The sequence below is a fragment of the Phodopus roborovskii genome, unplaced genomic scaffold (assembly GCF_943737965.1).
Source record: "Phodopus roborovskii unplaced genomic scaffold, PHOROB, whole genome shotgun sequence".
NCBI classification, from domain to species: domain Eukaryota; kingdom Metazoa; phylum Chordata; class Mammalia; order Rodentia; family Cricetidae; genus Phodopus; species Phodopus roborovskii.
Window position 1 is genome coordinate 6,367,536 of NW_026126517.1, and position 14,279 is coordinate 6,381,814.

General features: G+C 41.9%; 1 protein-coding gene across 1 annotated transcript in view; it reads left to right on the forward strand.

The window, feature by feature from the left end:
- Positions 1–62: 62 nt before the first annotated feature.
- The window catches only part of Ncapd3 (non-SMC condensin II complex subunit D3), a 72,136-nt gene continuing 57,919 nt past the window's right edge, over positions 63–14,279 (forward strand). Inside the window, exons 1-6 of the mRNA XM_051196932.1 lie at positions 63–311; positions 6,660–6,814; positions 10,136–10,298; positions 13,306–13,490; positions 13,823–13,987; positions 14,098–14,159. Coding sequence (XP_051052889.1) covers positions 224–311; positions 6,660–6,814; positions 10,136–10,298; positions 13,306–13,490; positions 13,823–13,987; positions 14,098–14,159 — 818 coding nt within the window. The 5' untranslated portion in view covers positions 63–223. The remainder of the gene's footprint in view (positions 312–6,659; positions 6,815–10,135; positions 10,299–13,305; positions 13,491–13,822; positions 13,988–14,097; positions 14,160–14,279) is intronic.

Sequence of the window (14,279 nt, forward strand, 5' to 3'; positions counted from 1 at the left end):
TTGTCCTGACCCTCCAACATGAATTGAGAAGAAAGCTAAAAGAAATTCTCCGGCAGCCTTGTTTAGTTTCCAGCCCTCGCCCCACCCACTTTTGCGCACGCTGTGGGCGAACCAGCCCATTGGCTTATGTTACGAACTCGGCCCGGCGCGGTGATTGGTCGATTGTAAATCCCGAACGTTGTGACTGGTCAGCAGAAGCGTCTCGGAGCGCGCGCGGGAGCAGATGCAAGCCGGTACTTCCATGGTCGTGATGGCGCTGCAGGATCTTGGGAGAGATCTGCAGCCTTGGTGTCCGCTGGGTCTCAGCGTCGGTGAGATCAGACTCGCAGTTGCGAGGCCTGGGTTCAGGGCTTGGGGTGTTTTGCACTGCCTGAGGTGTCTCAGTCCGCGACCCGGTCCCGGTGGGGGTGGGGTAAGGGGGGGCGAGTCTGGGCAGTGACCGTGAGCCCCAGGATTGTGACAATCCCGCCCGGGTAGTGGCCAGCCAGACAAACGGTGGGAATCTCAGTCTAGACGAGTAGCTGTTAAAAAGAGAGCTTAACTGTTCTAGCATGCGGGAAGCCGAGGCTGGGGGGTTGCCTTGAGTTCAAGACCATCTTGGCTACACAAGTAAGTTCAAGTCCGTATGGGCTACAAAGGGAGTGTCTCCAAACCAAAACAGCAGCAATCTAAAAAGCTAATAGTTGGCCTCCTCCTCGTGCTAGGGCATCTGTTTTCTCCATCTGTCACCCTAATTCTGCCAAGTCTTCCAGGACTTAACTGTTCCCATCTCTAGGTGGCTTGGAACGTCAGTCTCTTCGTTCGGACTGATACTGTTTTCTTAAAACTCCTGATCATAAATTCAACTAGGCGATTCACATGCGGACCTCGTTTGATGTCTAAATGACGTAGAGATGCACAAAGCGAGCCAATTGCACCAGCTAACTGACAAAATTAGGAGTTTCCCTTTTCATGCCCCTGGCCCCCTTTTGTCCCTACATCCAGGCTCCAGCCCTAAGGCTGCTGTCCAGGCCCGAGTCCACATAGCCAACCAAGGCAACTGCAGGATAATCCTAACTGCTTTCTGATGCTGTCACTGTCATCTGTGCATCCTGCATTACCCCTTTTGAAGGTACAGGTGTGCATGTGTCAGTCCTTTGGGTCTTTCCCATTTGTTCCCTAAAGAACAGATCATTGGCCTACCATGCAGAAGGAGTTGTGCAAGTTGGTTTACAGGCATGGCATGACCTCTGCAGTCTTGACATAGAGCGGTTGTAATTATCCATAGAAAGGGAGGATGGTGTCAGTAGACAGCCCCCTTTTCCCTTTCCAGCTTAGTATAACCCTGAGCCAGCTGCATGTGGTCCTGGGGAAGGGAGTGTGCTAGGATTTGCAGGAGGTGAGGTAGCAATGCAGCACTGTAGCATCACTTGTGCCATGGTGGGGCTTTTAAGTAATGCATCTGCCTGAACCTATGCTTCTGGAGGTAACTCCAGTCAGCAAAGCTCACCATGCTGGGCTTAGATGGAAACTTGTCTTTGGTTATTAGTGCCCTTTCAATGTGGTGATAAGATATGTACCCAGGCCAAGCTGAATGTGGAAGTATGCTTGAAAAGAATCCTAGAGTGGCTGGTCTTCCTCTGTGTTAGTGGTTCTCAACCTTCCTAATGCTGCCACCCTTTAATAGAGTTCCTCGTGTTGTGGTGTTTAATAACACCACAGTTATTTTGTTGTTGTTTAATAATTTTGCCACTGTTATGAATTATAAGGCAAATACCTGATATACAAGATATCTGATATGTGACCCCAGTGAACGGGTCGTTTGACACCCCCAGGGGGTTGAGAACCACAGCTCTATGACATGGAGTGTAATGCCTTTTTGATGGAGTTCACCATATAAGCAGGCTATAGTGATGGGTGTCCCCTGAAAATGGATAATGAACTAGAGAATATATTGCAGTGTTTGAAAACAGCACATTTGACACTGGATTACAAGCCGGCTAAGGCAGCAGCTTTTTGGTCCTTACCATTGAAGCAGCACTCTCTGCCCAGAAAGAACTGCATTCAGGGGAATTATAGTGGAAAAAGTACATGGATGCTGCCCTCCACATTATCTTCTGACTCAGGAAATGTGGGGAAAAGGTGATGAGATGGAGGTATTGGCTTGCTTCTTCGAAGGCCAATGAAACGTAACAAAAAGAATACAAATTAAATATGTGGTAGAGAGCCCTTCCTGGCGTCAAAACCTTGGGACCTGTGGGAAAAATCAAAGAGGCAGGGAGAGAATAAGGGAGAAGTGATAAAAGATATTCCTCTGATTTAATTTTTAGTGCAGAAGAAGCCAGGCAGGGGTGACCTGTAATTCTGCTTGAAAATGGAGGCCTTAATAATGGCCTGGCATAAGAACCTGATAATTAGGGAACTCACTGCCTCTAAACGCTTTAATTGATACAGACTAAGGTAAGAAATGAAGGAGCCGCTCACAGCCTGGCTTGTGAGGCTGTGGGACATGGAACAGATGGGATCAGCCTGAGTGCCCTGAAGCATAGAAACTGAGAAATATAATTGCTCCTCCCTTTTTGAGACAAAGGCATATAACCTGAGGTAATACAAAGGAACTAGTTCCTGATAGACTGGCTCATAAAAGCTGGTGGGTACACTTGGCTGACACTGGCCAGAGTCTCCCTACATATTGGGGACTGGAAGGTGAAAGTACAAGAAATTACTGAAGAAACTGACCATCAGAGAAGTGTATGATGCCCAGATCTTAGAGCCATATAGGCATTGTGTCTGTGGGGGTATTGAGGTGTACAGCAGAGACTGCAGGCCTGGGATGGAACTTCAGTGTCTTTGCTGGCCCCATAGTAAGGCATGGTCTTTTAGAGACAGGAGAGGCTGTGGTAGGTCTTAATGACAGCCTGGCATATACACTGGGGACTTTTAAACCAGATATGAAAGGTGCTGATACCCTCATGAGGGAAAACAGATGATAGAGCCTATCTGGCTCACTGGAAAGCAAGTATAAGGTCTGTGTCAAGTGAGAATTCCTAGGGGAAAACTAGACAGGAAGCCAAATTCAGAGCTTGTGGACCTCTGGAAGGCTGTAAGAACTGAGCCCACAGTTTGCTGAAGGCTTTAAGAAGTAGTGCATGTAAAAAAGTTTTAATCTTGTTCAGTGTGGGTAGTTACCCCCTCCCTGAGCATACACTATGTACAGTAAGTATGCAGGGAGTGGAGTTGCTTGCCCAACTTGGGGCCCTTTCTGCAGCCAAGTGTGACAGATAGAGAGATGCTACCTATGATGCTGTTGTGGTGAGCAAGAAACAGTAGGGCTCTACTGCCACTTGACCCAGCACTGGTCCTCATGCAACAGAATTTCTCTTTTGTCTGCTTTTCTAACATGTTACTTTTGGCAGCAGAGATACTTTGAGTTTGTTGTTGTTTTAGCTACCTTTGGACAAGTTGTGTAGCCTTTATAAGCCTCTGTTTCCTCATCTGTAAGATGTAGTTCATAATGTCTAGCAGGACTTTCGTGCAAAGGAACATAGTGGCTGGTGCATAGCAACTGATGAGCAAATACTAATGCTGATTCTGACTCTCTTACCGCAGACTCAATGTTGTGAGCGTTTCATTTCCAAACACCTTAGATTTCTTTTGCCCCTGGGCTGACTTACTGTGTTCTCTGCCTTTCTGTATTCCTTTCCCTCATGTACTCCTGTGTTCAGGTCCAGTTGAGAAGCCATCCTCTCTCCATCTTTCCCTTACTACCAGTTATAGCTCCTTTTTACTCTTCAGTGTTGTACACACGTATCTAGTACTATGTTGACATTCATGCATTATAAAAAAAAATTATAGTTGTTTATTCGATGAAAGTTTTATTTGAAACTAGTACATTTTTTGGTCTTTCACAGAAATTAGGCAGTGCCAATGATGAATAGATTAGCTGTGTCTTAGTGGTCAAGTTAACATACTTTATGACTCAAAACTCAGTAGGCTTTCTTCTATAATAAACTTTTTATTGTGGCATGCTGATCATTGTGTGTATTCATCTTATACTCTAGAACTTAAAAGGGCTTTATCAACTACTTAAAATGTTTGTTGAGGGCTATTTCTCTTTAATCTTAAGTCAGTAAAACAGGAGTTATGTCCATTTAACAGCTAAGAAATTAGATAAGGAGTGACTTGGATTATATGGGGAATTAAATGGTTTGATGGCAGTACAATTAAATAGGAGCAGGGTCATTAATAAGAACTAGGTTGCCTTACACCAGAGTATTTCTTTTCTTTATTTTTTTTTTAATTTTTATTTTTATGTGTACAGGTGTTTTGCCTGCATATGTGTCTCTGCACCAAATGCATGCCTGCTGCCCACAAAGGTCAGAAGACTATGTTGGACCCCTAAGACTGGAGTTACAGAGAATTGTGAGCTGCTGTGTGGGTGCTAGAGTCCTCTAGATGAGCAGCCAGTGCTCTTAACTACTGAGTCATCTCTCCAGCCCTTTTGGTTTTTGTTTTATTTTTATTAATGTATGTTCATTTACAGAAGAATGAGTTTTATTACGACCTTTTCATATGTGTCATGTATATTGTGCATGTTCAGCACCACCACTCCCCTTTGAAGGGGGGGTACTTTATCTGTTTTCTACCCCAATTTTTTCAATAAAACACTTCTCTTGTGCTGAGTAGTGACACACACCTTTAATCTCAGCACTCAGCAGAGGCATGAGGATCTCTGAATTCGAGCACAGCTTGGTATACAGAGTGAGTTCCAAGATAGCCAGGGCTTCACCAAGAAACCCTGCCTCAAAACAAAACTAAGTAAATAAACAAAAAGCCTAAAAGCCACCAGCAACAAAACACTTTGTGTGTAATTAGTAGGTACTATTAACCTCAGAGATGAAGTAGTAGAAACTCAAGAAATAGGACTTAACTGAAACTGATAATTTTAAGATTTCTGAAATGAGGGCCAGTCATTGCCTTCCAAATTTGACCTGTTGCTAGAGACAGTATCTAGCTATCTCAAGCAAAGCAGAGGCAGGGGAGAAAGATGATGCCTGCAGTGATCATTGAAACATTTCTGCATGTTCAGAGAGGTATGGCTGTAGTTTTCAGTTTTCTGCGACTTGGATGCAATTTTGTTTGTGGCCATGGCTTTAGCACTGACTGAGCTGATTCCCAGCCCCTTTTGAGTCTTCTTTCAGACAGTTTGTCTGTCTTTTGAAGGAATATTATGAAAAGGAACTTGGGCTTGGGCTACTGGTACTTCCAATTTACAAAAGATGATGAACAGATTATACTCTAAGGAGACCTAATGACTGAGCGAAATGTGATACCATGACGTGAAGGGGAGACCTCTCATCTCTTGCTCTGTCTTTATATTCATGCTCTGTTGAGTTCCTCCTAAATGATGATGAACTTATAATATTAATTTGAGACAGCCACAAACTCATCTGGCCCTAATTTTAGATGGGGTAGGGAAATGTCTAGGTAGAAAAATGACTTGGGTTTAGGTTGAAAAGCCTAGTGAGGAATGCCATGGGAAGGCTCTGTTGAGTTTAGGTTGAGAAGGGAAGTCCAGTGGAAAATGATGGTGCTGTCTCTTCCACACATATTCTTCTCATTGGTGTGCTTGGGAGTCGCTGAGTATTTTTGTATGAGCTCGCTTGTCTCTTTTAGTTTAAACGTTTTGGGAATGTAGTTTTTCTGTTTTGACACAAGACTTTATTGTCCAAGGCCAGAGAAATGCTGTGTGTCTTGAGTTTATTTACTTGCTGATGAGGTTTTCACAGAGAAGTGGCTGAAGCACTCATTGATGCTTTTTTTTCTGAGTAGAACTTACAAGAAAACTTGATCACTAGGTTTGTTCAAGCTCTATTCCCTGAAGCTGTTGCATCTAAAAAAAAGGGAAAAAAAAAAAAGAAATTTTTCTTGATATTTTTAGATTTTTTTTTTTATGTGAATGAATATTTTGCTTTATGTATGTCTATGCATGCCTGGTGCCTACTGAAGCCAGAAGAGGGTGTTGGATTCCCTGAGACTAGAGTTACAGATGATTGTGAACCACTATGTAGGTGCTGGGACTAGAACCTGGGTCCTCTGCAATGAGTAGCCAGTGCTCTTAACCACTGAGCCATTTCTTCATCTCTCTTTTGATATTTTAGATGATTAACCTAATAGGTCAGTTTTCATTATGATTTTTAAAGGAGATTTTCTTTGTATATTCCTTTTGATCTTTCTATTGTTATGTTTTGTTTTTCAAGACAGGGTTTCTCTGTGTAGCCTTGGCTGTCCTGGAACTCTCTTTGTAGACCAGGCTTTCCTGGAACTCCCAGAGATTGCCTGCCTGCCTCTGCCTTCTAAGTGCTGGCATTAAAGGTGTTTGTCACCGTGCCTGGCCCTTTTGGATTTTTGAGATAGGGTCTTGCTGAGCAGCTCTGTCTGTTCTAGAACTTACTGTGTGGCTCTGGGTAGGCTTTGGACTTGTGGTAATCCCCCTGCATCAGTGCCTGGATTACTCCTGACTGCCATGCTTACATTGGCTTTCCTTTTATTATATACACCTGTATGACTATAGTCACATATGTAAATAGTGACTTTCCTAGAATATACCTGGCACCTAAAGGTGATTGTTTTTTACTTACTTGAGGGCATTTATTAATTTTACTCCATTTTCTCTTAAGAATGGGTGAACTCAGTGTGGGAACTGGACTTCACGGAGACCGAGCCTTTGGATCCCAGTATAGCAGCAGAGATCCTAGAGACTGGAATAGATGCATTTACAAAACTCTATGGAAGCCTTTTCCCCTTTGCAACTGAAGAAAGTGGATCTTTAGAGGTAAAAAACAAATAAATAAAGCATCCCATTTTTATGTGTTACAGAGGATGACAGTCATTATAGTGTAAATTACAATTTTCTTGGGTAAGATAAATGTGAAAACTATGCTTTGTTCATTGGAGTGTCGTATTAGCTTTGCTCCAAAAGGTTTGGGGTTCTAGTTGTGAGTAGTTTGTTTTCAAGACGTGACCACCTTCTTGCAGTAGCAGTTTAAAGTTAAAACAGAAAGGAAGAGAACCAGACAGACCAAGTGAAAAGGCCATAGAAAGTGAAATAATCACCCAGGCAGGCCTTAAACTTTAAGAAAGCTTGTATTAAAGCAGTAAATAGTTAGGTGGCTTACACACTACTTTGATACTATGTTCTGCCTTGTGTGCTGGCGGACGTTACAGGTGTTAGAGGTTCCCAGGTGTCTTTTTTCTTTCAGTTAGTGGCCTCTCACTAGCTTGGAAGTTTGCCAAGTAGGCTAGGCTAGCTGACCTAGTGCGTTGCTCTAATCTCAGTGTTTAGGAAGCAGAGGAGGTAGATCTCTGTGAGTTGCAGTTCCAGGCCAGATAGGGACTGCTCAAGAATAAATCATCTAATTAAACATCCCTTTAGAGCAATACTAAGCATTCCATTGAGTACTTCAGAAGACAAGGGTAGGGTTGAGGTACAGTGGGAATATTGAGAATTATAACAGTGTGCTATGAGTGGTATTCAGAATTTTTAAAACATGGGAAACATAGGACAGTAAGTTAGATTGAGAACAGATTACAGGTAATTTTAAATGGTATCCTAATTTGGTCTCTTTTACTGTGATAAAGCACCATGATCAAAAGCAATTTGGGAGGGAAGGGTTTATTGTGTCTTATACTTTGGGATAACAGTCTATCACTGAGGAAAGTCAGAGTAGGAACCTGGACCAGAAACCATGGAGTAGTGTTGCTTACTGGCTTGCTCCTGGGTGACTCAGCCTACCTTATAGCAATAGGACTAGGAGACTAGGGATTGCACAGCCCACATTGAACTGGTCCCTCTGGCATGAATCATCCGTCAATCAAGAAAAAGCCCTATAGGCTTGCCTACAGGCCATTCTGGTAGGGACAGGGACAGTTTTTCAGTTGAAGTTCCCTCTTCCCAAGAACTCTACCTTGTGTCAAGGTAACAAAAAACTAGCCAGCATAAATGGGCTTTACTTGTGGAGCTTGGTAAATTTAATAAGGCATGATTATGTGTGAGGTTCTGTTTGAAGCAGCATGCATATATTAACTCATTACATGAACAGATCTGTTTAGAACAACTGTTCTTGCCCATAGACTACAGTGGGGAAAACTGCACCAGCAGATCCCCTGGGAGCAGTATGTACTGAGTGCTAATGGTGTGGTCTGGAGTTTAATTGTGGAATTTGGTAAGGAAGGCTGAAAACAAGAAATTGTTTTAGATAGAATTAATAGAGGTTTTAGAACTAAGAAGTCTTTGCCATGTATCTAAGGCATGGCGTAAATTGCCAAATTGGGTATGAGAAAAGAAAGAAAGGCTAAGACCCTTATTAGCTCAGTGGCATAATGCTTGCTCAGCATGCATGAGGTCTTTGGTTCAGTCCCCAGTACTGCCAGTAAAACCCTAGAACAACAACAAAACTAGGAAGATGATATTAACCATGAGGAGATTATATTTGAAGATCTTGTAAGGTATAACTGATAGTTAGAAATGCAGGTCAGAAGGCCAAAAGATGAGAGCAAAGTGTTCCAGATCAAGGTGTGAGTAGTCCTAAGACAAACATAATATTGCCTAGCACAAAAAGAGGTCATAGTAGGAATAGAGAGTTATTAAATAAGGCCACAGGGCAGTTGTCGGTGATGGGAGTGCAGGCCCTGCAGACTAGATAGCAGCCATGAGATCAACTCTACTGAGGCAATGCAACTAGCAGGGTTCTGGTGATTAGACAATACAGTCAGAGTGGAGCTGCCCACTGTGTTTGTAGTAGAGTATAACTGTCAAGGAAAGTAATATACAAAAGGATCTCTCCTCCCCCTTTTTCTTCATCTCCATCAGGTTCTTGCTATGTGCTCAGGCTGGCCTCAAACTCAGAGCTGAGTTTAGCCTCCCAAGTGCTGAGATTATAAACATGCCACTATGCCCAGTTTAGTCTGTAAAGCAGCTTGTGCTATACAGTATGGGTACTCTGTATCTTTTTTTGGTAGTGTGTGTGTGTGTGTGTGTGTGTGTGTGTGTGTGTTTGTTTTTGAGGCAGGATCTCACTACTTACCTCTGGCTATGTTGGAACTTAGTATGTAGACCATGCTGACCTCAAACTTGGAAATCTACCTGTCTCTGCCTCAAGAGTGCTGGGATTCAGGGCATTTGCCACATGCCTTGCTTTTTTACCTATCTTTTGAAGGAAGGCATAAACTCATAGTCTGGTTTCCTGGATTTTGTAACCCTTTGTTATTTTTAAAGATGCTCAAGAGCTATTGTGGTTGTGCATACATGTAATGGACTCAGGAGGGAACTAGTGCTGTGGGCTTCTCTGTGGGGTATTTTCATGATTGTTAATTTATGTAGGAGGGCTCAGCCCCCCATGGCTGGTACCCTAACTACGTAGGGTAGCCCTGGGTTGTATAAGAAGCTAGCCGAGCAAAGGGAAGAGAGCTAACTAGTAAGCAACATCCCTCCAAGATTTCTGCTTCAGTTTCTACTCATGTTCCAGCCCTGATTAACATCTGGGATGGATTGTGACTTGAAAGTAGAAACAAAATAAACTTCCCTCCTAACAGCTTCCTTTTGGTCATATTTACAAAGTAACAAAAAACTACAGTACTTCTCTCATCTTTATGGACTGTAAAGCAGAGATGGCTACAAACCACAGCTGGGCCATAATCTTCAAAAGCCTACCCCTATTGACCTACTTCTGCCAGCCGGTCCACACCTCCTCAAACTTCCACAGCCTCACAGTATGGCACCAGCAGCTGGGGAACAAACAGCAACACACAGACCTGTGGTATTTCAGAGTCAGAACAGAACACCTTAATTTTTTTGTTTCCATCTCTATGGAGATGGCAGACATTTATAATTAGTAATTAGACTGTATATATGTTTGTACATGCACATGGGCGTGTGTGTGTGTGTGTGTGTGTGTGTGTGTGTGTGTGTGTGTGTGTGTGTGTGTTTCTATGGTGTTGCTAAGAATACAGGCCAGGACTTGTATATGCTAAGGAGGCATGAACTGTAGCTACACTCCTTATTTCTCTTTTGAGAGGCTAGGTCCTTGTAAGCATCACTAAGCTTTCTTCCAATTTGTCTAATTACTGGCTTTTATGATTTGCACTTCCCTTCCAGAGCATCTGGACCTTCTTCACTGAGAATCATATCTCCATTAATACACTGGTAGCATTATTCTGCCACTTTGTTCAGGAAGCACATAAAAAAGGTGCCAATGCACAGTATCGAGAATGTGGCCTTCATGCTGCTGGGCTCTATTTTTTGCTACTAGAAATACCAGGTATGTATACATCTGCCCTCTGTTTAAACATTTCACATCTATTTACAACCAACTGGATGAAAAAAATACTTGAAAAGAAACTGTTACATTTGTTGATACTGTGTATGTTCTTAAGCCTGTTATGATTGGGTCTGTATTAAACATGTACAGGTTTTCATCTCAGGCCTACCCCATTATTACAGAGCAGTTACTACATAGTTTTTACCCTGTGTTAGATATCTAGAGGTGATTTGAAGTACACAGGAACATGTGTGTAGTTTATATGCAAATAGCCATCTTCAAAGAGAAACAAAAGTACATGATTATTGGAAATTTTATATAAGGGACATGACTATTCTATTCTAGTATTGTCAGATTTGGGGATATGATTCCTTGTTACTTTTCCAGGTGCTTTATTGATATTTTACCCTCCTTATGTATTTATCTCCCACTCCCCTCCCTAGTTAGAGCTTCCTCCTTTTTCGTATTTCCCTGATCAGATCACTGTGACCTGTTCTTCCCCTCTCTATAGCTCCCTTAATCCCCCACCCTAATAATGGTCTCTTTTTATTTTCTGATTTCTGTGGTTACTCCAGGCTCTGTATTCATGTCTGAAGATTTGGAGCTAAGAGGCTCTGATAAGAGAAAACATGCAGTATTTGTTTCTTGCAGCCTGGCTTATCACTCAGTATGATCTTTTACCTGCAAATGTCATGATTTCAGTTTTCTTTACAGCTAAATCATACTCCATAGTGAAAATATACCACATTTTCATTATCTATTCATCAGTTGAAGAACATATAGGTTGTTTCCATTTCCTAGTTATGAATAGAACAGCTGTGAATATAGCTGAGCAAATACAAGAGGAGTAGGATGTTGCGTCCTTTAGGCATATGCTAGGGAGTGGTATAACTGGGTCGTATGGTGTATTTATTTTCAGCTTGTTGACAGTTCTTCATACTGATTTCCATAGTGGCTCTACCAGTTTGCAGTTCCACCAAAAGTGAATGAGGGTTCCCTTTTGCCCACATGCTCTCTAGCTTTCATTTTTGTTGTTGATGATGATCTTTGCCATTCTGACTGATGTAAGATGAAATCTCAGAGTGGTTATGATTTATATTTCTCTAATTGCTAGGGACTGTGAACATTTTTAGGGGGTATTCCTTAGCTGTTTTTATTTTGAGAATTCTCTGTTCAGGTCCCTGTCCTATTTTTTTGAAGTGGTTGCTTTCTCTCCCTCCACCCCCCCCCCTTTTTTATTATTCTTTGTGTTTTGAGTTCTTTAAATAAAGTTCCACTTGTCAGTTGTTGGCTCATTTCTTGGGCAAATTGAGCCCTATTCAGAAAGTCCTTTCTGATAACTGTATTAGGTAGGGTAATACCAACATTAGCAATTCTAATGTTTCAGGTATCAGATTTAGATTTTTGACCCCTTTGGAGTTAGTTTTTGTGTAAGGTGATAAATATGGGTCTAATTTCATCCTTTACGTGTGGACATCCAATTTACCCAGAACAATTTGTTGATGATACTTTCTTTTTTCCAGCTTATGATTTGGGCTTCTTTGTCAAATATTAAATGGCTGAAGCTATGTGTAGTCATGTTGTAGGTCTTAGATTTTGTTCTATTGATCTATATGCCTGACTTTGTGTCAGTATTATACTTTTTTATTGTTATGATTATTGTTGTTAAGGTATGTTTCCCCTCTCAATGCTTTGAGTATTTTGAAGGTCTCTGTACTCTGGCTGTGCAGAACTAAAATGTGTCAGCCCTATGGGAAGTGTGAAAATCATTTTTCTTCTTTTTTTTTTTTTTTTTTTCAGTAGTATTCACTTACCATGATGGAGTTTTTATTGTACGTATGCACAGTGATGGTTGGCCTGCACAGAATTTTGGAGCTTTTGGTGTGTGTGTGTGTGTGTGTGTGTGTGTGTGTGTGTGCGTGTGCATGCGTGTGTGTGTGTGTTTGTGTGTGTGTGTGTGTGTGTGTGTATCTGCCTTCATAGGTCCTAGCTGCCCTGCCCTTCTGACTCTTGATTCCTCTACTTTGCAAGGCTAGCATCTGCATGCATTTATCACTTCTCTGCTGAGTCCAGAAATGACCAACAGAGACAAAATTAGGGCAATTTCAGGTTTTATTTGCCCCCCCCCCACTTTTTTTTTTTGAGGCAGGGTTTCTCTGTATTGCTTTGGAGCCTGTCCTAGAACTAGCTCTGTAGACCAGACTGGCCTCATACTCACAGACATCTATCTGCCTGTGCCGCCCAAGTGCTGGGATTAAAGGCGTGTGCCACCAACGCCCGGCTCTACCTCCCCCCACCCCTTTTCTTAGTGCTTTATATGTCTTTGTCTAATTTTACAGTTGTTTTTAGTGGGAGACAAGTGTAAAATGAATTTATCTGTCAAAACCAGATCTGGAAATCTTGTTATTTATTCCAGCTTTATCAGCATTATTGGTCTGTTATGACACATTTTTACTGAAAGCGTACTGTTTTCTCAGTCAGGTGGAAATGCCATCTCTTGCTTCTTAAACTTTGCATCTGTCAATGCGTTGTGTGTGTGTGTGTGTGTGTGTGTGTGTGTGTGTGTGTGTGTGTGTGTGTGTTTTATGTTTGTGACAAATGTGTACACGTCTATGAGGCCTGAAGATAATTTCATATGACTTCCCTGATAGATCCTCATTTTGTTAAGACAGGGTATCTCTGCCCCCATAGCTCACAATTGCTCATCAATTTTGGTCAGTCCAGCTAGATAGCACTTTGTCCTAATGATCCCCTGTATGACTGCATGGAGAATTACAGGCCAGCTTTTGTGTAGATTCTGGGAATCTGAACTCTGGTTCTTACACAGCACATATATTTTTTTTTTTTTTTTAACTAAGCCAGCTCTACCAATAAACTTAACTTGCTTAAACCGATGGAGTTGCCAGCCTGTAATCCCAGTGGATGAGACAGGAGGTTTATGAGTTTCAAGTCCTGTCTTTAAAAAAAAAAGAACCTAACCTGCATATTCTCTATTCCTTGTGACTAGGCAGCATAGTCAATCAAGTATTCCATCCAGTCATGTTTGACAAGTGTATTCAAATTCTGAAGAAGAGCTGGCCTCAAGAATCTACCTTGAGTCAAAAAAGAAAAAAGGAACACCCCAGGAGTTCTAAGGGTAATCATAAGAGGGGCAGAAAAAGAGGAAAACCACCCAGGAAGGAGAGTAATCAGGTAAGAAGCAGGTGGGTGGGAAAAGAAGACATTTCCAAGTTGGGCATGATGATGCACAGACCGGCTTTGTCTACATAGTGAGTTCCAGGACTGCCAGGGCTGAAGGCTGTCAATGTACAATCACAATCCCCTGTTTGCACATATGCACACACACATACGCAAGGGACTATAGTTCACAGTTTCGTGCAGACCAATATGGCTTTGGAAACCTAGAACAACAAAGAAACATAGGCAGAGTCAGACTATCTGATGACTTCATGTGGGCAAATGGAAACCATGGGACTAGGACATGAGACAATATCATAGTCATTTGTACATTTTCCATGACCCAGGTGGATGAACTTTCAGAAGAGGAAGAGGAGGAGGAGATTTATTTTTCTGCCCGGGACCTTTCTCAAATACGAAATACCATATTTAATCTTCTAAAGAATTTTTTAAGGCTTCTGCCCAAGTTTTCCCTTAAAGAAAAGCCACAGTCTATACAGACTTGTATAGAGGTAAGTAAAAATCCCAAAGACTTGGGGGGGCTAACTGCAGAAAACTTAGTTATAGCTAGTATTTCCTGAATAGAAGAAACTCATACCTTTCTTTGGTACTTGTCTTCCAGGTGTTTGTTGCATTAACTAATTTTGAGCCAATTCCTCATAAATTTCTTGTTTCACAAGCCAGGTAAGCTCTTAATCTTGCAACATGTTGATGTAATGATTTTTTTTTTCCAGGACTGGAGTGCTATTTTACTCTTAAATAGTGTTTAAGCAGGATATTCATTTAAATTTAGCTTATGGGAAA